We start from the raw sequence: 19,674 nt of genomic DNA, 5'->3' as shown, positions 1-19,674 counted from the left end.
TTTGGGCTTTGTGATGTCCTGGCAACCTTTCAAAGCTTTATTAATGACGTGTTCCATGACCTTCTAGATATGTACATGATAATATATTTGGATGATATCTTGATCTACTCCCTTTCATATATAGAACACATACAACACATAAAAGAAGTGCTGCAAAGACTAAGGAAAAACTCGCTTTATGCAAAACTGGAAAACATTTGTTTCACAACCAGGAATTCCTGAGGTCCATATTGTCTGCCAAGGGAGTATACATTTCCACCTCTATGGTAAAAACAATCATAGACTGGCCTGTTTCACCTGCCATCAAGAAACAGCAGGTTTTCCTGGTTACTGCACATTTCTACAAGCGTTTCATCCAGGGGTTCTCCTTGCTGGTATCACCATTAACCTGCCTTACTAGTCCCTCTGTAACTTTCAACTGCTCTGACCAAGAAGCATTCTAATCCCTAGGAATTCACAACATCCTCGTTGTTGCAGCATCTCAGTCGTGTTCAGTCTTTAATTGTGGAAGATGAGGCCTCTGTTTGCTGTTGGACCTATCTTCTCACAAATATGTCCCCCTATGGGGCACCTTCACCCAGTTGCTTATCATTCACGCAAACGGACTGCGACTGATTGCAATTATACTGTCACGGAGAAAGAATTACTAGCTATTAAGGTCGCTTTTCGAGTTTGGCGTCAACATCTGATGGGAGCCAAGGGGCAAATCATTGTCTATATGAATCATCAAAACCTTTGTGACTTGGCCTCATTACATTGTGAGAACAGCAGACCGGTCTGCTGGTGTTTTGTTCTTCGCTGCTTTTGATTTTGTTGTTAAGTACCGATCCGGAACTAGATACAGTAAAGCGGACGCTCTTTCACAAAACATGGGAGGAGACATGCTCCCACATATCACTGATTACGTAGTGAGCAAGGAGCACTTTATTTATTTTTGCATTTATTTCAGTACACAAATCCCTAAGGCATCTAGGCGCCAGATACCGAATGTGCATGGTTCATTAATAGAGTGCAAGGATACGCATATGGGTTACAGGCAGCATTGGTATGTGCATACAGACGAGAAGATCCTCATCTCGTGGTGCAAGGGGCTACATCAGTTTTGCAGACAAGCCTATTGGGACAAGATAGGTGCAAGTACGCAGACTGGCAAAGACTCACCTAATGGTACGTTGGGCTACATCAGGCATGCCGACAAGCATATTGGGACAAGATAGGTGCAAGTACACGGACTGGCTGAGCCTCACCTCATGGTAAGAGGGCTACATTAAGTATGTTACAGGTAGGCAGAGTGCAATATGACGTCTGGAGTTACAGGTAGGTAAGATGTAGCATCAAGTATGCAGTTACAGGGCAGTAAAAACCCAATATCAAGTATGCCAGTAACAGATAGGTGTAATGCAGACTGACAGAGCCTCGCCTCGTGGTGCAGAGGCTACTTCCTATATGCAAACATTACAGTGAAAGTGGAATATCTGTGTTGCCTCGTGGTGCAGAGGCTACTTCCGATATGCAAACATTACAGTGAAAGTGGAATATCTGTGTTGCCTCGTGGTGCAGAGGCTACTTCCGATATGCAAACATTACAGTGAATGTGGAATATCTGTGTTTGCACTTCTCCTGTCCCGCTTCTTTCTGCTATTCGTTCATGGGTCTTGCTTTACCAGGAAGAAGTGACCAAATGGAACATGAAGTACCATGATAGCTTGCCAAATATACACAAGGCCTCCTATTCCTCCTTGCACCTCCCTTGAGAGAAGAGGCGATGCACTGGTGCCATAAGGCTAAAGTAGCAGCCCATCCAGGCAAAAAGAAAACAGTGGCATTGCTGAAACGCTTGTGTTGGTGGCCTCAAATGACCAAGGCTGTAACCGATTATGTAGCCATCTTTGCAGTGGATTACTGCAGATCATTCCCATCCCACACAAAAACCATGGTACTTGGTTTCCATGAACCTTATCCTGGACTTGCCAGCCGTTGACAATTTTTTTTTTAAAAATATTTTTATTGTCATTTCTTAGGCATTAACATCGGGACTCAACATTGTCCCCAACTTCCCTTTCCCACCCCCCTCCCTCCCCACCGGTATTAGTTTCTCTGCCGTTCCTAATGTCCCATATTTGCTTCGAGCTTAGTTTGTGAACATATCTAAGATACGAATGTTATGAGGGCACCATTGGAGCATGTAATCGCTTTGCAGGTATTCTATGGTGTGACCCCAGTCTGTAGCGAATCGCTGTCTGTTCCCTTGTAGGTTATACGTTATTTTTTCCATTGTTACATATGTCCATATCCTGTGGAGCCATTCTTGCGTCGTTGGGGGGGTCTTTTGTTTCCATTTCTGTGCTATTGCCAACCAGGCCGCTATGAGGAACCCCATAAAGTTTCGTTTCTGTATCTTATTTAGAGTTCTATCTTTGGGATCCCACATTCCGCACATCCAAACTTCTTCCTCTAGGTTGTCCGTTCCCTTGAACATTTCCTGCATCTTGTCTTTGACTTCCGTCCAGTATTGTTGTAGTTCCGGACAGTCCCACCAGATATGTCTCCAGGTGCCCACTGTGTCACATCCCCTCCAGCAGCTATCTTGAGTTGTCGGGAACATTTTGTGTAGCCTTTCCGGCGTGTGGTGCCATTGGATCATCACCTTGATCCATGCTTCTTTTGTTTGGATTGCTCGCGTCCATTTGGGGATTATGTACCATAGGTGCGTCCATTGCGTGCTCGGGATTTGTTTCCCTAACGTGATTTCCCATTTTTTCATGTAGTGCCATGTGATGTTTTCATCTTGGACATTGATGAATTTGTAAAGAGAGGAGACGAATTTCTTTTCTCCCGTTTGGGTTAGTATATAGGTCTCAAAGGGGGTTAGGTCTCTTGTCAGCGCCTTCATAATTCTGGGGGTTGTGAGCCAGTGATGAATTTGCTCGTAGTGAAACCTGTCCTTCTCCGTGAGGGCTAATAGATCCTGGCAGTCTGTAAATGATCTTATCTGCCCTTTTTCAAACATGTCGCCCACTTTTGTACACTCTGAGTCCCTCCATTTCTGGAATGCGCCTTTTTCTACCCCTGGGGGGAAGTCTGGATTGTCTAAGATTGGGATGAACGGGGCCGGGTCTATTGTTAGGGTTTCTCTTTTGGTGGCTCTGTCCCAGATTTCCATAGTGGTGCTCATAACTTCACTTAAGTCGATGTTATGATGTCTGTGTGCTGGTCTCTTCCACAACAGGTGCTGCAGGTTAGACCTCGCCACCGCTCGATCCTGTGCCATCCACCACTTATCTGAAGTATCCGTGATCCATTCATGTAGTACCCACAGTTGTGCCGCTTCATAGTACTTCCTGAAATGGGGAAGTGCCATCCCCCCGTCTGATTTTTGTGCGGTAAGTGCCTGGTGTGAAATTCTCGGTGTCTTGTTTTGCCAAATATATTTGGTAATTGCTTTTGTGAGTGATTTAAAGAAGGATGTTGGGACTTTTATGGGGAGTGCTTGGAAGTAGTAGAGCAATCTAGGTAAGATCGTCATCTTAATGACCGTTAACCTGCCCCACCAGGACACCTTCAGAGGGTTCCATCCGCTCAGGTCTGCGGTGACTTGTTCCATAAGCTTTATGTAGTTCCCTGTGTATAGATCTCTTATTTTTGGTGTGAGGGTCACTCCTAAGTATCTTACTCCTTCCTCTGACGTCTGGAGACGTAGGTCTTTCGTTATCCTGTGGATCTCATCCTTGTTACCGGCCAATGTCATTACCGACGACTTCTGCTTGTTGATTTTCAGGCCCGATATTTCCCCGTATTCATCTATCAGCTGGATCAGGTGTGGAAGCGATCTGCTCGGGTCCGTGATGGTCATCAGCATGTCGTCGGCGTAGGCGGCTGTTTTGTGTGTATGTCCGCCCATTTCTATCCCCTTTATTTCTGGCGTCGCTCTGATCTTTTCCAATAGGGGTTCGAGAAAGATTGCATAGAGTAGGGGCGACAAGGGGCATCCCTGTTTGGTGCCCCTTTCTATTCTGATAGGATTCGATAGTTCTCGGTTGACTGCAATCCTGGCTGTCGGTGCGTTGTAGATGGCTTTGATCATGTTGATGAAGTTGTTCCCCATTCCCATTTTTTTGAGTGTCGCAAAGAGCATTGTCCATTCGACTCGATCGAATGCTTTCTCGGCATCTAACGATATTATTGCTGATGGGAGTTTCACGATGCCTGCCTTTTCGATGAGGTGTATTATTCTTCTTATGTTATCATGGGTTTTTCTGGTGGGGATGAATCCCGCTTGTTCCTGGTGGATTAGTTTGGGGAGTAGTGGCGCCAGTCGGTTCGCTAGGGCTTTCGTATAAAGTTTGGCGTCTACGTTAATTAGGGCTATTGGGCGGTATGAGCTCGGGTTTTCTGGGTCTTTCCCCTTTTTATGGAAGACTAGAATCTTTGCTTCGTTCATCGATGGGGTGATGTTATTCTGTGTCCTGAAGGTGTTAAATAGCGTGGTCAAATGTGGAATCAGGGTTTCCGCGTATGTTTTGTAGAAGGTTGCGGTGAATCCGTCCGGGCCCGGGGCTTTATTTTTTGGCAGATCTCTAATTGCCTTCCTCACTTCTTCTGGCGTTATTGGCGCCTCCAGGGCCTCTTTTTCTGAGGGGGAGACTGTTGGTAGGGTGATGCCTCTGAGGAAGGCCTCCTGATCTTGCTCCTTCGGGTGTTGAGAGGAATATAGGTGCTGGTAGTAGTTTCTGAAAATTTCTTTAATGTCTTTTGTCTGGGTTTTCATTATTCCTTGTTCATCTTTAATGGATTGTATCGTCTGTTCCTGTTTTCTGCCCTTCAGTTGTCTCGCCAGCAATTTGTCTGCTTTGTTCGATTTCATTGCGTACCAGTGTTTCGTGTGCAGCAGCTGTGTTTCTGCTCTTTTTGTTCTTATCAGGTCTAACTGACTCTGTATGTGTCTGTATGCTCTCTTGATCTTCCTGGAGGAGTTTTTTGTCATTTGTTCTCTTGTCTCTTCCAGTTTTGTTTCCAGTTCTTCTTCCCATTTGTGTGTGATCCTATCTCTTTGCGCTTTTAGCGCTATAAAGTGGCCCCTCGTCACCGCTTTGAAGGCTTCCCATGTTGTACTTGGGGAGATTTCCGGGGAGTTATTGTCCTCGAAGTATTCCTCAATTTTTTCTCTGATGGATTCTTTTGCCACTGGATCTTGTATCACCTCTCTGGGGAGGGTCCATCTCCATAGGTTCGAATTTTTCGTGAATTTTGGGATTGTGATCCACACCGGGGCGTGGTCTGAGAGTGAGATATGGCCTTTTTCGATGTCCTGTATTTCCCCCACTAGGGTCCCCGTTGCCCATATGTAGTCTATTCTGGAGCTTGAGTTGTGTACATGCGAGTGGTAGGTGTATCCTTTAGTCGTTCCCTTGAGTCTTCTCCAGACGTCCTCCAGGGCTAAGTTGTGCATTGCTTTCTTCAGCGCCGGCGATGGGGTCCCCTGCTGGTTGCCCTTAGGGTTTGATCGGTCTTCCGTGTTGTTCCATGCCAGGTTAAAGTCTCCGGTCAGGACTATATCCCCCTCCGCGAAGGATTCTAATTTGTTTATTGTGTCTTTGATGAATCCCTCCTGGCCTGTGTTAGGCGCATACAAGGTGGCTATTGTTAGTTGACGGTTGTCGATCTGGGCCTTTGCGAATACATATCGCCCTTCCTTGTCTGTTTGCGTCTCTTTGATTTTAACTTGTAGGTGGTTTGCGAAAGCAAGAAGTACTCCTTTCTTTTTCTCTTCATCGTTTGATTGTAGGATTAAGTTGTAGCCTTTTATCTTGAACTGCCCTCTCCTTTTTTTTTGTATGTGCGTTTCTTGGAGCGAGATTATGTCGTATTTGTCTTTGTGCAGAAAGTGTTCTATTTTCTTGCGTTTCACTGGTGAATTCAGCCCTCTAACATTGTACGTTAAGATTTTCAGCCCCATTCCTTTAGGTCAATCTGTATTTCCATTTTGTTTCCGCCTCGTGGGACTGTGTTATGTGTGTTAATACCGGTGTTGGAGTTTCTCCCCCTTCGAACTTTCCCTTCCCCTTTCCCCCCATCCCTCCTCCCCTCTCCCTCCCTCTTCCCCCCAACTTTGTCCCTGAGGAGGGCACTGGGCCCTATGGTTGCTCCGGCGTGGTGCCTTTGCTCCATGCCCTCTAACTTCTCAGGGGTAACGGTTCGCAGGGGGTCCTAAACCCTGCTTGTGTTGTGGATTCCATGGCCTGCCCCCGGCTCGGCCGCGCTCAAGACCACCCTCTGTCCTGAGCCTCTCGTCCTTATGGTTATTGCCTTCCCTCTAGGTGCGCCCTGTCTCGTGTAGATTGTTTCTGGAGGCTTAGCGATCATCTGGTTTCCGGGATTGAAGTCTCGTTTTCCTTTTCTCCGTTTGCCACCCCTTCGGTTGTCTCCTTTGTCTTCGGGGTTCGCTATCATTCGGCTTCTCTGATTCCTGGTCTCCCAGTATTTTAAGGCCTTCTTCGCAGGTTGTTATTCGGTGTTGTCTTTCTTCCCATGAGAATAGGAGGCCGAATGGGAAAGTCCATTTATATCGAATTTGTTTTTCGGAGAGGATTTTCGTTATCTGGCTCATTTCTCTTCTTTTTCTTAGCGTTGATTGGGCAAGGTCTTGGTATAGCTGAATTTCCTTTCCGTTCATTCTTATTTGCCCCGTAGTTCTGGCCCTCCTTAGGATTTGTTCTTTTTGAGTATATCTGGTCATGGCCACTAGTACGTCTCTTGGGCGGGATCCGGGCTCTCCTGTTCTGCGGGGACCTACTCTGTGTATTCTGTCGATTTGGATGTCTTCCTCGGTTCCCTCCTGTAGGATTTCTTGGAACACTTGTTGTGCTGCCGTACGGAGGTCTTTATCTTCTACTGTTTCCGCCATATTTTTAATTCTGATGTTCGATCTTCTCGATCTGTTCTCCAGATCCTCGCATTGGGATTCCAGTTCCAGCGCCAAGCGTGCGAGTCTGTCTTGTGCTTCCGCTTGTTGTAGTGCTTCCTCGTCTATGTTCTGGACCGTCCTTTCTAAATTGTCTGTTCTCTCTCCGAGGTCTTTTATGTCCTTTTTTAATTCTTGAATTGCTTGTTTCATTTCGCCTTTCATATTGTCAAATTGCGCCTGGGTAGATGCGATGAACTGGTCCTGAAGTTCCTTGAACCAGGATTTCATATCGTCCCTCGAGGCCATATCTGCCTTTTCTATCTGTTCTGGAGGGTCGCCTGCTTTGATTTTCTGTTTGTTCGAGCTCTTGGGGATCTTGTTCCCTATTCCCCAGATTTGGGTCAGGTCTTGGTCTTGCCTGGGCCCGGCTTTCTCCGCCCCCGTAGATTGTGGCCCACCCTTCGTTTTGATTTTTGACATGTGTTTGGGCCTTTTCGCTTGGGTTTCTTCTCGATGTTCTCTCTTCGGATTTAGCGGGATTTTGGCTAGCTTCTGTGGTTTTTCAATTTTGGGTTGGTGCGTTGGCTCTTTTGAGGATCTTTATTGGGCTTACGGTTCTCTTCTGGGGGTTTCGGTTCTCCTTTTGGTTCCCTTATCTCCTGTTCGTTTATTGGGGATCCGTGTTAGTGGTATCCTGAGGGCTTTTGCGTGTTTCCCTCGGGAGTCCTGCTTCGATCCCCAGTTTTAAATTCCTTGCTGAGTTGCCCTCCTCTTACTATATGGTCCTCTTTGTGCTGTTTGTCGTTGCCCAGGCCGTTTCCTGTTTTTGTGTTCGGAGGGTATGGGTCTGCCGCTATTGTTCTGGAGACCCCCAGCCCCCGGCCCCTCGGACCTGTTGTGGCGCAGGGTTAAATGTCCGCTTCCTGTTTGAGGGGGGGTGCGCGCTTTCGTTTTCTTCCGCTCAGGTTGTCGGGTGGGGGAGGGGGGAGGGTCCTCGCCGCCAAAATCTACTGTGGGGATGTCTCCTTCCCGCTTGCCCTCCGTTCTTCCCTCCGTTCTTCCCCCCGCCTCGTACCTTTCATCCGTTGTTGCTTCTGCGGGCTTGCCGACCGTCTTTTTCCCGCTTCTGGCTTCCGTTTTCTTTCCGGGGATCGCTTCGCGTGCTGAGCGGGGGCGGCTCTCTCCGTCTGGTCCCGTTCTTCTTGCGGCTTCTTTCCTCAGGCTTGGGGTTCCCTCGATCTGCCCGATCTGCTGCTCACTGCTGGCGTCGGGCCCGGGGTGGCAGCGCGATTCCCGGCTCCGTAGTGTGGAGGGGCGGGTCTTGTCCTGTGCTCGCTCTCGTTCTGCCTCCGGCGCTCTTCGAGGGAGATTGTTCCTTTTTCCTCCCAGTCTGGGGGGAGACGCTTCTCAGCGGCTCGGTGGGTGCTCAAATTGAGGTGCTTTTTTGTTGCGGCCCGGGCCGGGGGACGGAGCTACGCTCACGCACGTCTGCTCGGCTCGGCCGCCATCTTGGAATCCCGCCGTTGACAATTTTGATACTATCTGGGTAGTCAACTACTACTTTGCTGACTGTTTCTCCAAAATGGCCAGGTTTGTTCCCTGTTCTGGCCTTCTGACTGCTGCCGGTTCTGGCACACCTTGGCTACCTTGTTGGGAATAGACACCCGTTTCTCTTCCGCTTATCACCCCAAAACAGACGGCCAACAGAGAGAGTAAATTGTACACTGGAGCAATTCCTCAGGTGTCAGTCTTCAACACTAGACCACCTGGGTGTCTCAATTACACACCACTGAATTTGTGTATAATAACGCTCTGCATCGTCCATGGGTTATGCCCCATTCTATGTAGTATACAGTATACAGCCAACACCCGCATATACTACCAGTTGCGGGCAAGGTGCCCACAGTCATTCCTGTTGTAGACGTGTGTTTTGAGCATATGCAAGACATACGCACGTCAACCCAGAACTATCTCAACAGTGCACAAGAACGGATTTCTGCAAGGGACCCTTAAGCTCATGCTTCGTACATTGGCCCTTATTAGGTGACAAGGGTGGTTAACCTGTTAGAGTTTCAGCTATCCATACCTCAACCCTGGGGTATTCACACGGTTTTTCAAGTCTTCTTGCAAAAGCTTTATAGGGCTACCACTCGGCCCACTTTTGCTGTCCCTATGGTAGTGGGGTCTTCTGATGACTACAAGGTCCATCAGATTTTGGATTATCACATTTTGAGGGGTCGCCTATAATACCTTACAGACTGAAAGGGGTATAGTCCTGAAGACCGCTCGTGGGAACCTGCTTCCAACATGGTCCCAAATCCACAGAGTTAAATTCACACAGGTGTTGGTTTAGCATCAGTTGGCTTGGGAGCCAAAAGTAGCTCCTGGTAGCTGTTGGTGTCAGTCTAATCTACGCTGCAAGCAGAAGCTAATTAGCTCTTAGCTCCCCTGAATTTGGAACCCTGCTGACCTCTTGCAAACCTGCAAGTAAATGGGATGTCAACTCCCAGAAGGCCGTGCATTAGCGGCGCAACCATGCAGGCACGCCAGTGCCATTCTGAAGACCCATGTGATGGGGAATCGCTTGTGTACGCCAAAGCCGATCGGAGGAGATCTGCATATAATGACGGTAAGCCTATGTGCGTCACAGCTGTGTTTTCTGTTTTCCCTGGTATGTTCTGACTAATCATGTGTCTTTAATGGTTCCGTCACCTCCTGACTTCTCTGTTGGATTCTATTTGTTTTGAGATTTGGCTTTGACAAAAGATTGGAACAGGTTTTTTAATTTTAAATGTTTGCTTTCATAGACTCTGACTTCTCTTGGAACTGAACTTGGATTTCCTTTACTCTGTTCATCAAATTTGTTTTCTTCTCCTGTAGATTTAGCCAGTGAACTGTATGTACCACGCTTTATCGTGTAACTGACTTGTTTCCCCTTAGACTTGTTCTTGTGCCGTCTGGGGTAGATACCCTCTCTTTTTTTTCAAGGCTATGCCCTCTAGTCCAGTTTTTGACCTGCGCTCAGTGTGGTTGTCCCTTGTTCCATGCGTCATCCTTTACACATTCTACAGTAAGTGACCGGGTAATTAGTAAGGGGCTAGCTGGTGGGGATACTTCCAGGTACCTGGGTAACACATAACATTCCTCTCTTGTAGTTGTTTTCTTTTGCACCCCGAAGAAGTTGTGTTTACTCTTCCCTGTACGCTTTGCCTGATCCATCTGCTCAGGGGTGTCTCAGTTATTCCTTTGGCTGATCGATTCAGAAAAAGGCTTTTGTTCTGTGGTCCACTCAGAAGGTAGGAAGCACACTGATAGACATCACATGTGATACTCCTTCATTTATGCCTTGTAATAGTGCGTGAGTAAAGTGCCAGGTGTGTTTTCCTTACCCTTTGAGTGGTGCTCAGTTTACTTCGCCTCTTGTCTCTTTGAAGCGGGGACGGTGGTTCTATTTAAGGCAATAGTGTGGATTGATGGTGAATATTGGAATTGTGGGTATTTTTATACCTGCACTTACACCGGGGCATTTGGAATTGTGGAAGGATACTCTGGGGAAATCTCCCGTTAGCTCTTCTCAATGCTTTAAAGATCTTTAGTCCCAGATCCTTTGGGGTCGCCACAGGAGGCCCATGCCATGTGACCTTGAAAATATCGGGCTTATGAAACTCAGATCCCCTTACCTCTGACTTAACGCCAGCTCCAGGATTTGTAGAGATTGGGTCTATCTCTGGAAGAGGCCAATCTGATACCCCAATGATATTGTAAGGGGTGATCAGTAAGGCCTCCTTAACAGATCCCAATTGAGGAGGAAAACCTCTGGGGAAGAAAAACCCCTCGATGGACTTTCTGAATGTTTTGGTCAAGAGTGAGGCTGAATATTGCAGCAAGGCAGAGATCCAGATGGTAAGCGTATGAGCGATTCACAATAGCAAGGAAGGACAGCAACAAGGGAAATCGTAGCACCTCAAAGACAAAGACAGAAGCAAGCCATCGAGGAAAGAACAAGTGCCAGGGCAACCTTACTGAGAAGTTGTGGCACGTAGTGCATCCGAATGGCAGGAAGGATATCTGGACGCGCAGGCTCTGGGGCCGGAAAAACTAGACTGCAGGTTGCATTTGAGCTGAGGTGTACCCATCCCTTTTGCTGCCATGTACTTTTCTATCGCGTCTTGAAACACTTGTGTATAGGCGCTTTATAAATGCTGCATCATATCATATCATTAGCACAGGTGGCGATAGGGAAATGCAGCAGTAGAGGAAAAAGCCTAAGGCAGAATCAAATGATGATTTGGGAACCTTAAGTAAAAAGTCAGAGGGAAATGAGCATCCAGAAGTAATCACGTAAGGAAGAGGAAATGCAGAGCAAGATGGAAACTGCTTTACCTAGAATATGATGAAAGCCAAAAATGAGACAAGTTGGGATGCAGTAGAAATCTCTAGTTGTAAATTTATGTAGAGTATTATGGCATGGCTTTTCCTGTGGCCAATATAATTTGTGTTTCTGTATGTTTTTGACTAGAGGTCTCCCTCTTGCTTAGCGCGCACACTACCTCACAGTACTAGCACTCATGGTGGCCACCATGTTGGAAATGGAGCTTCGAAGCCGTGGACATATAGAGGGCAGGGGCCGGAGTGCAACGCTGGTCTACCTTCCACCGAAGGAGTAACCTTCTGCACAGTGGCCTGTGTGGAAGAGCTCTGGAGCCATGCATCTCCATAACTAGGCAGCACTGGGTTTGAGTCCTACACCAGCGAGTCACCATATCCCTTAACAAACAGCCTTTTAAAAAGATCCTGCAAGGCTTGTGGTTGTGGGAGACCTGTTGACGACAAGTGTACAACCTTTATGACGGAAGCGATAACAAAGTCCTTGAAAGACTCTGTAAATGGATAGAAAAATGTGACTTATGTGAACCATAGCCTAATATTCTTATTGAGAAGCACAATATGATAATTAAAGACTGTGTGCAGTGTGCAATAGCAAATGACATGAACACACTAGAAGCTATTTGAGTGAGCATCTTCGTTCTACATTCTGGATCATATTTTTGTACAAGATAGGCAGGTTTTGAAATGTTGCAAGGGCTAAAAGTAAATGCAAGCATTTGTCATAGAGAAGGAAAGGCATACTGAGGACACGATTAATGGAAGAACCAAGAAAGGGCATAGAGGACAGCAAAGCTAAATAACAGTATGTAACCCGGTGAGAAAAATGGTATTTCAACCTGTCGAATTTTACTGGTTTTTGCTATTAGTGAGGGAAACATGGTGAGAATGCATAGCCATTTACATTTTGAAAGCTGGTAATGGCTGTCTGAAAGTAGAGCTTGGAAAGCATTGTAAGACAGAACAAAGTTACAGACTGTGTTCAGAAAAGGTTTGGCAATGAATAGGGTTACCTAAGAACACAAAGCAAACCTATTTTAGGTTTTTATATTGATAAGGAAAACAAAGGAAAGAGGGAGGACGAATAGATGCAGAAGTTGGAGTAGGAGTGGGTAGTAATGGTTCAGAGTTAATCGAAGTAGAATTCAATGAACCTTGTCAAAGCTTCTGGAGAAGGAACTAGTGGCAAAGGTGTGACAAGGTCTGAAGTGACTGTGGTTGAAAGATGTAGAAGTGATAGGAATTGAGCCATGTGTTCGGGTTAAAGAACATTTATTTGATTAGTCCTTCCATTACTATCTCTGCTTGGTCATTAAAGGTGAAGATATGTGGTATATTGTTGTAAAATGTTGTTTGAATGGTAGCGTGTGAATGTGGTATGTAGAATGGAATAATGTCTTTGGAAGGTATGTGTTTGGGAAATATAAACCATTGCGACAGTTGAAGCCTTTGTCTGTGGTAGTGTTGTGTACGCCTTTGATTAGAAATAATGATAAAGAATACTATTGCTCCTGTGATTCTACTACACACATCTTTAAAATAAATGTATGGGATTTAGATACTGACAATAGTACCCGCAATACAATGCCACTTTTGTCATTGGCTATTTTATTTCACTTAAATGACTGAGTGAGGTTTGTTTTGTGATATTTGTTCTTTCATGGTCCCTTTGCATTCCAGGGTGTTGCTTCCTATTTTTCAGAAGAGGAGTGGAAGCTTGTACAAGTATGGCAGAAGGGCCTTTATAGCAACATGATGAAGGAAATTGACAATGCTTTGATCTCATTAGGTAAAGTTTAATTGTATTTTTCTTAAAGTTTGTTCTGTTTGGAATTAAAAATTGGTTAATCACCACCTTGGGTTTCTTGGAATTAATGCAGATGTAATGTCTTTGATCTAGCATGAGCATCGCATAAGACTATTTGGCGTGTAATTTTATATCTTGCACTTCATGCGATGAGTTGTAATATGACATATACACGTATATGCCACCTCCTCCTGCTCATTCCTGAATCTTGTTTTCTTTCTTTCACTAACTGCAGATGCTTTATCTAGACATCAGGAAGGGGAGCAGGGAGAGAGAGAGAGAGAGAGAGAGAGAGAGAGAGAAAGAGAGAGGGAGTGAGAGAGAGCAAGAGAGAGAGAGAGAGAGATACAGGCTGTAATTCCACCGGAACCAGTGATAGGAGTGGTGGAGCAGGGGTGGTTGATGGAGATCAGGCAGGGTTGGACTCAGAAGATGAAGGAGGAATGGTGTAAGAAGGATCCGGGCAGGTATATACAGGAAGTGCTAATGTATCAAGAAGCCCAGATATATGTACCAGGGGAAAAGGTGCAAGATCAAATTATACAATGGTTTCATGAGGGACTTTTGGCAGGAAATGCAGGAATTAGAAAGACAGTGCAACAGATTCAAAGATGTTTTTGGTGGCCATAGTTGATGCAAAGGGTTAAGTGTGCAGTGTGCGCTAAGAATAAGGTCTCCCATCAAAGGCCAATGGGATTATTGGAAGCGTTGCTGACACCAAATAAACTGTGGGAGAATGTTTCCATGGATTTTGAGATAGAGTTGCCTAAAGTTAAAGGCTATGATACTATTTGGTGGTAGTGGATTAATTGACCAAGATATGGCATTTCGTACCTTGCAAGGGAATACAGACGGCTGGCTGATTGGCAGAGTTGTTTGAGCAAAATGTAGTGAAGTTGCATGGCTTACCGTCGTCGGTAGGTTCAGATAGGGGGTGCCAGTTTACATCAGCATTTTGGAAATCCTTTTGCAGTCAATTGGGCAGTCAAGTGAAGTTGTCCACTAGTTATCATTCACAGACAGATGGGCAGACCGAGCGGGTGAATCAGGCAATGGAACAATTTCTGCGCTGTCTGGTGGCTCAACAAGGAAATACTTAGTTGGAGGCATTATGGTTAGCAGAATGGTGTTATAACAATTCTGATCATGTGTCTCTGCAAATTTCCCCTTTCTTTTGCCTGTATGTTTACCAATCCTGAATGTTGCCTGATAGGTTGCCGGTAGTAAATGCTGCCCCATCAGTTCAAGAGCAGAATCAGGAAATCAAATTGGGATGGCAGAACGCTCAACAAAATTTGCATAGGGCCAAGGAAGTGTATACGAAATATGCTGGTGGAAAGAGGTGGCCGCCTCCTGAATATAAGGTGGGAGATAACGCATGGTTGGCAACAACATTTCTGAGGTTGACGGGAGCGCGGAAGTTGCAACCTCGATTTGTAGCACCGTTTGAAGTGGTAGAGGTGCTAAAACCTAATGTGATATGGTTACAACTGGCAAAAAGTATGAAGGTCTATCCTGTTGACCATTGTGCACTACTTGAATACCATTAATTGTCCAGGCAGCTCGTGTGCAGGCGTTCTCTGCAAAAAGAAATCTCAAATGCAACTATAATAGTTCACCCACAATTCTAAATTAAATCGTTAGCATGCACAGGCACATAACTCAACTGAGGTCCCTGAACGAGTTCAGGGGCAGTGATGACTCGATAGACTGGGACCCACAGCTACGGAGCTTCCGCTCGCGTGCCCCAGTTGCTGTGTTCGCCTCCCACCAGGAAAATCACTGCCGTGGCTCAGGGCAGGAAGAATAGATTAGTTGCTGCTGCTCCTGACAGTTCACTGCCGCAGGTCCGGACTCTCTCCCTGCTAGCGGTTTCATGGACCAGCGAGACAGCGTTTCCGACGAGAATTTCTCGCGGCGGCGGGCGGCGTGACGTCCATGCTTCAGGTGCTGATCACAAGCACAGCCTAAAGCAGGCTGCATGCTAATGAGAGCCTGCTGCACACAAACTCTGCCCCTAGGATCTCTGGGAAATATAGTTCTGTGCCAGCCTTGCCCAACTCCCATTAACTCTGGCGTGGACTATCCCCATTCTCCACATTTCCTGACACTGGTAAAGACCTGAACAGTATTATAGAATGTATAGCCCAAGGAAATGGTGCCCAATCACTGTGTCGTCCCGACAGGATATATTACGTGCTTCACATATATCTTGACTTACTTTGATGCCCGATACGGTCTGGAAAGCATCCAAAGTCTGCTGGAACGCCGGAACCGTGGTTCTAACCTAGTCAGCGTAAGCAGAATATCATCCACAAACAGAGCAACCTTGTAGTACTGTATGCACTTGATATCCTCAGCCATCTGCACCCGAACCACTAGCAACTCCACCGCCAGCGCAAATAGTAGCTGAGAAAGGGGCGGCCCTGTCTAGCCCCCCCTGGTCGAGGCAAAACCATTAATGGCAACTCTGGCTGCGGGTGCCAAATGCATAGAAAAGACTCCTTGATAAAATTGTCCACCAAGTTGACTCTGCGCATGACCTCCCGATGGAAAAACCACTCGACCCGGTTAAGTGCTTTGTCTGCGTCAAGCCCCATGCGCATCGAGGGTGTGCACATCTTATGAGCTACATCAATCAGCCCCACTAGCTTTCTAATATTATCAGCACTATTCTGCCCTTTAACAAAACCCGCCTGCTCTCTGCTCACAATCTGAGGTAGGACCTGCTCCAATCTAGACGCCAGTATTTTTACGAATATCTTAATGTTGACATTTAAAACTGCAATGGGGTGATTAGTGGAACAGAGCTTGGAGAATTAACAAGACCTTTGCCTCGCCCATAGTCACCTGGGAGTAACCTCGAGAAAACATGGAGTTAAATAGGTCATGTAGCGGGATTGCAAGCTTGTCAACATACTGTTTATAGAAGGAGCCAGAGAAGCCATCCAGGCCAGGGTGCCATGCCTGTTTTTAGTGATGAGATAGCCTGTTGATCTCCTTCCTAGAGATTGTCCTATTTAGATGAATTCACTGCTCTGTCGTGATCTGCGGCAGGGTAATGCCATCCAGAAACCCCTCTTCTCCCCCATCACCAGGATTATCGGATGCATACAGGGCCCCGTAGTGAACATCACATTTTCCCAAAATATCTTGGGTCAAGTGCACACAGTCGCCTATCTCCCTTTGAATCCCCACAATAGTCCCAGAACAAATTCTGCACTTGAGCTTCCACGACAGGATTTTCCCAGCCCTATTGCCCTCCTCAAAGTACGTCTGTTTCACACTCGCTAACGCATACTCTGCCTTGGCTGCCTCTAGGCTATTCAGTGCCCTCCGCGCCCCCTGCAAGGCACGAAAAGCCTTACGGTAACTTGTTTCCCTATACTCCCTATCTTTGTCCTCAACTTCCTGACCCAGTAGAAGGACCTGGTCCCTCCTGGGCTTAAGCCCAGCAGCCTTGGATATCAGTACCCCTCGCACATATGCTTTAAACGCACTGCTCTCCTGAACATCTGTGAAGATCTGCTCTCCAACCTTGACTCTAACATTCCCTCGGGCCTCATCCTCCTCGATCTCTCTTCTGCCTTCGACACGGTCAACCATACCATCCTGCTCAACCGTCTCCGTGAAAACCTGGGCATCACTGATCAGGCTCTGGCCTGGCTGACCTCTTTCCTCTCAGATCGACCCTCCCAGGTCCAACATGGGTCCTTCCTTTCATCTATCTTCCTCTATACCTGTGGTGTTCCCCAGGGGTCTAACCTCTTGCCCTGGCTTTTCAACCAATACCTGGCAACTCTCGCCCACTGCATTGCCATTTTCTGCTCAAATTTCCAGTGCTACGCTGACAACACTCAACTCATTTTCAGGCTGCCCTCTGCCACCTCCTCTCCCTCTCTCATCTCTGATTGCCTAACTGCCATTCAAGATTGGTGTGCCGCCAATGATCTTTGTCTAAATGCCAGCAAGACGGAGATCCTCCTCATCAGCACACCTTCACCATCCTTTCCCCTCACTCTCTGGCCGGCCTCCCTTGGCCCTCCTCCTAGCCCCACCTGCGAGGCGAAGAACCTCAGGGTCATCTTTGACTCCTCCCTTTCCTTCTCCGCCCACATCTCTGAGGTCTCTAAAAAGTCAAATTTCCGACTGCACCTCCTCAGAGGTACTCTGCCTTTCCTCTCCTTCCCCCAGAAGCTCATGGTATCCCAAGCTCTGGTTCTCTCTAGCTTGGACTATTGTAACAGCCTCTTTCTAAATCTACCTGCCTCTACTCTCCGCCCTCTGCAACTAATCCAGAACAGGACTGCGCAACTTGTCCTTGGCCTCAAGCCCTGGGATCGTATCTCACCAGCTCTGAAATCTCTCCACTGGCTCCCAGTGGATGCAAGGATTAAATTCAAAACCCTCTGCATTGTCCACAAGGCTTTCTGGGGCCTGGCGCCAAAATACCTTCAGCTATCCCTCTGCAAATACCTCCCCTCTCGAGCTCTTCGCTCCTCTACCTCCAACTGCCTCAGGGTCAGTCGTTTTTCTAAGAAACAAGCTGGGGGTAGATATCTGTCTTCGGCTGGGGCCTCCCTCTGGAACAGCCTCCCTGCCACTCTAAAACTTGAGGAGAACCATCTCTGGTTCCGGAAGCACCTCAAGACCTTCCTCTTTTCTTCTGTCTTCGCTCCCCATCTCCCCTGCTGATCTGTTCTCTCTTGGCACCATGATAGGCCACGCGGCCAGCGGGTAACCCAGATCCTTCCTCTCTGGCGATCAGTGTCCTAGAGCGTGGCACAATATCCAGCAATATCCAGCTGCTCTCTGCTGCCGGTCCCCCGGGCTCCGGTCCCTGACTGTGCACCTTCAACTGCTGCCACCTATTGCTGCTCGGGTTGTCCCTGCTCTTGTGGGTGCGCCCAGGCCATGGCACACCGGCGTGCCACCGATCCTGCAGTTGGCCGAAGACAATTTGTCATTAGTGGCTGCCGAGGGAGTCCTCACCCTAGTCCTTTGCGACCAGCACGAGAGGCAGCTCTCTCAACGGGACCACCAGGATATGTCTATGTACCGGGACCACGCCACCCTGTTGTCTTCGGAGCTCCACTCCAGTTTCCCGACTCGGGAGAAGGTGCTAGCTCACCTGCTATGGGCTCATCAGGGGGAATTCACAGCCTGGGGTGCCAGAGAAATGTATAGTGCAGTCATCTTTGTTGACTCCGGCCATGCACCCTCACACCCCTCTATACTGGCTCTTTTCTTTTCTCAGTCACCATTTACTACTTACCAGTATTGCTCCCTTCATCTCCCCAAATCTTGCTGAAGCCTTTGATGAAAAACTCTAACCCTGGCTCCTGCGACATTTATGATTTATGGTTTGCATGCCAGACCACTGTATATGCCGACTAGGTCTGCTTGCTTCATGGAGTCAGAGATTAGCATAATTAAACTCCCCCACCCCCTACTCAGCTGGTTCATGGGCCAGACCTTTGAATCAAATCTGTGTGGCAGTATTTGGCCCTCTGCAGCCAGACGATAGTGAACAGACTTCTGTGTTCACAGAGGCAAGCTGTGGGGAAAGCAGGGGCCGTCACAGCAATACAGGAACAACACCCAAGAATTGTGATACTCAGCAAATCTCTGGGTGCCCAGGTGTGCATAAAGAGGGCCCTGAGCTGTTCTCCCATCTAGGGGCCACCCAGAGAGGTTATTCCAGACAGCGCTCTTGATCTGAAATCCAAGATGGTTGACCAGGCATTTGAAGCCTTGTCCCTCTTCTCATTGGCACATCACATTCACCTGGGGGACATCCAGGCAGCCAATCACCAGCCCATGGTAATTCTTCAACTCTAAATGATAAAAAGATGCCGGCTTGAACTGGAGTCGATTAGAGTTTGGTGAAGGAGTAGGCTGGCAGTTGGGGCATGGTGGGGGAGCTTAGTAGAGGTATTTAACAAGCCTGGAGGTGCAAGGGTGAAGGAGGTGGTAAGGGAGAAGTGGGGGGATATGGAGTGTAGTGGGCGACAGGAGCAGGAGGTTGAAAAGAGAGAGGCGTTTGTCAGAAAAGACCAGTGGGAGGAGCAGGTTGGAAAAGGAGAGTAGGTCATTGAAGCACACAATTAGGAGGAGGGAGATGGAACATGAGGTTGGATTTGAGAGACAACCGCTAGTGAAACAGAGCCTGCAAGGGGGAAATGGTGTGTTTGTCTCAGGGTGGAGGTTAGGGGCATGGCCCTGTTCAGAATGGATGACACCATTGGTGAGAGTAGGTGCAAGATTGAGGCTCTGCATTGAGAAGGTGCAGGACCCATCCAGAGAGTCAAGCAAGGGATATCTGAGACAGCTCTGGGGCCAGGGGGGTGCTCTGACCCTTCTGGTCTCCTTCGGTCCTGGGACTAGCAAACTCATTTGACATAGCTTGGGTTTCCTGCCAAGATTGAACTCTTCTTTCAATTGCACCAGACAAAGGAGGGAGACCAACAGCCTGGGAGCCGTCGGGAGAGACCTGGGACTTGGGAACATAGCCAAATCTCTTAAGGACTTGCGGATTAGCTCCATAGATGGTGAAACAGGGTGCTGCAAACCCTAA

General features: G+C 47.4%; 1 protein-coding gene across 5 annotated transcripts in view; it reads left to right on the top strand.

Moving 5' to 3' along the window:
• The window catches only part of LOC138510492 (zinc finger protein 845-like), a 252,430-nt gene that overhangs the window by 7,897 nt on the left and 224,859 nt on the right, over positions 1-19,674 (top strand). For all 5 annotated transcript variants that reach the window (XM_069626185.1, XM_069626184.1, XM_069626183.1 and 2 more), the window contains exon 2: positions 12,971-13,079. In XM_069626185.1, coding sequence (XP_069482286.1) covers positions 12,971-13,079 — 109 coding nt within the window. The remainder of the gene's footprint in view (positions 1-12,970; positions 13,080-19,674) is intronic.

The sequence above is a fragment of the Ambystoma mexicanum genome, chromosome 6p (assembly GCF_040938575.1).
Source record: "Ambystoma mexicanum isolate Mex_15411 chromosome 6p, UKY_AmexF1_1, whole genome shotgun sequence".
In the NCBI taxonomy this organism is placed as follows: domain Eukaryota; kingdom Metazoa; phylum Chordata; class Amphibia; order Caudata; family Ambystomatidae; genus Ambystoma; species Ambystoma mexicanum.
This window is presented reverse-complemented; position numbering and strand designations above follow the sequence as displayed.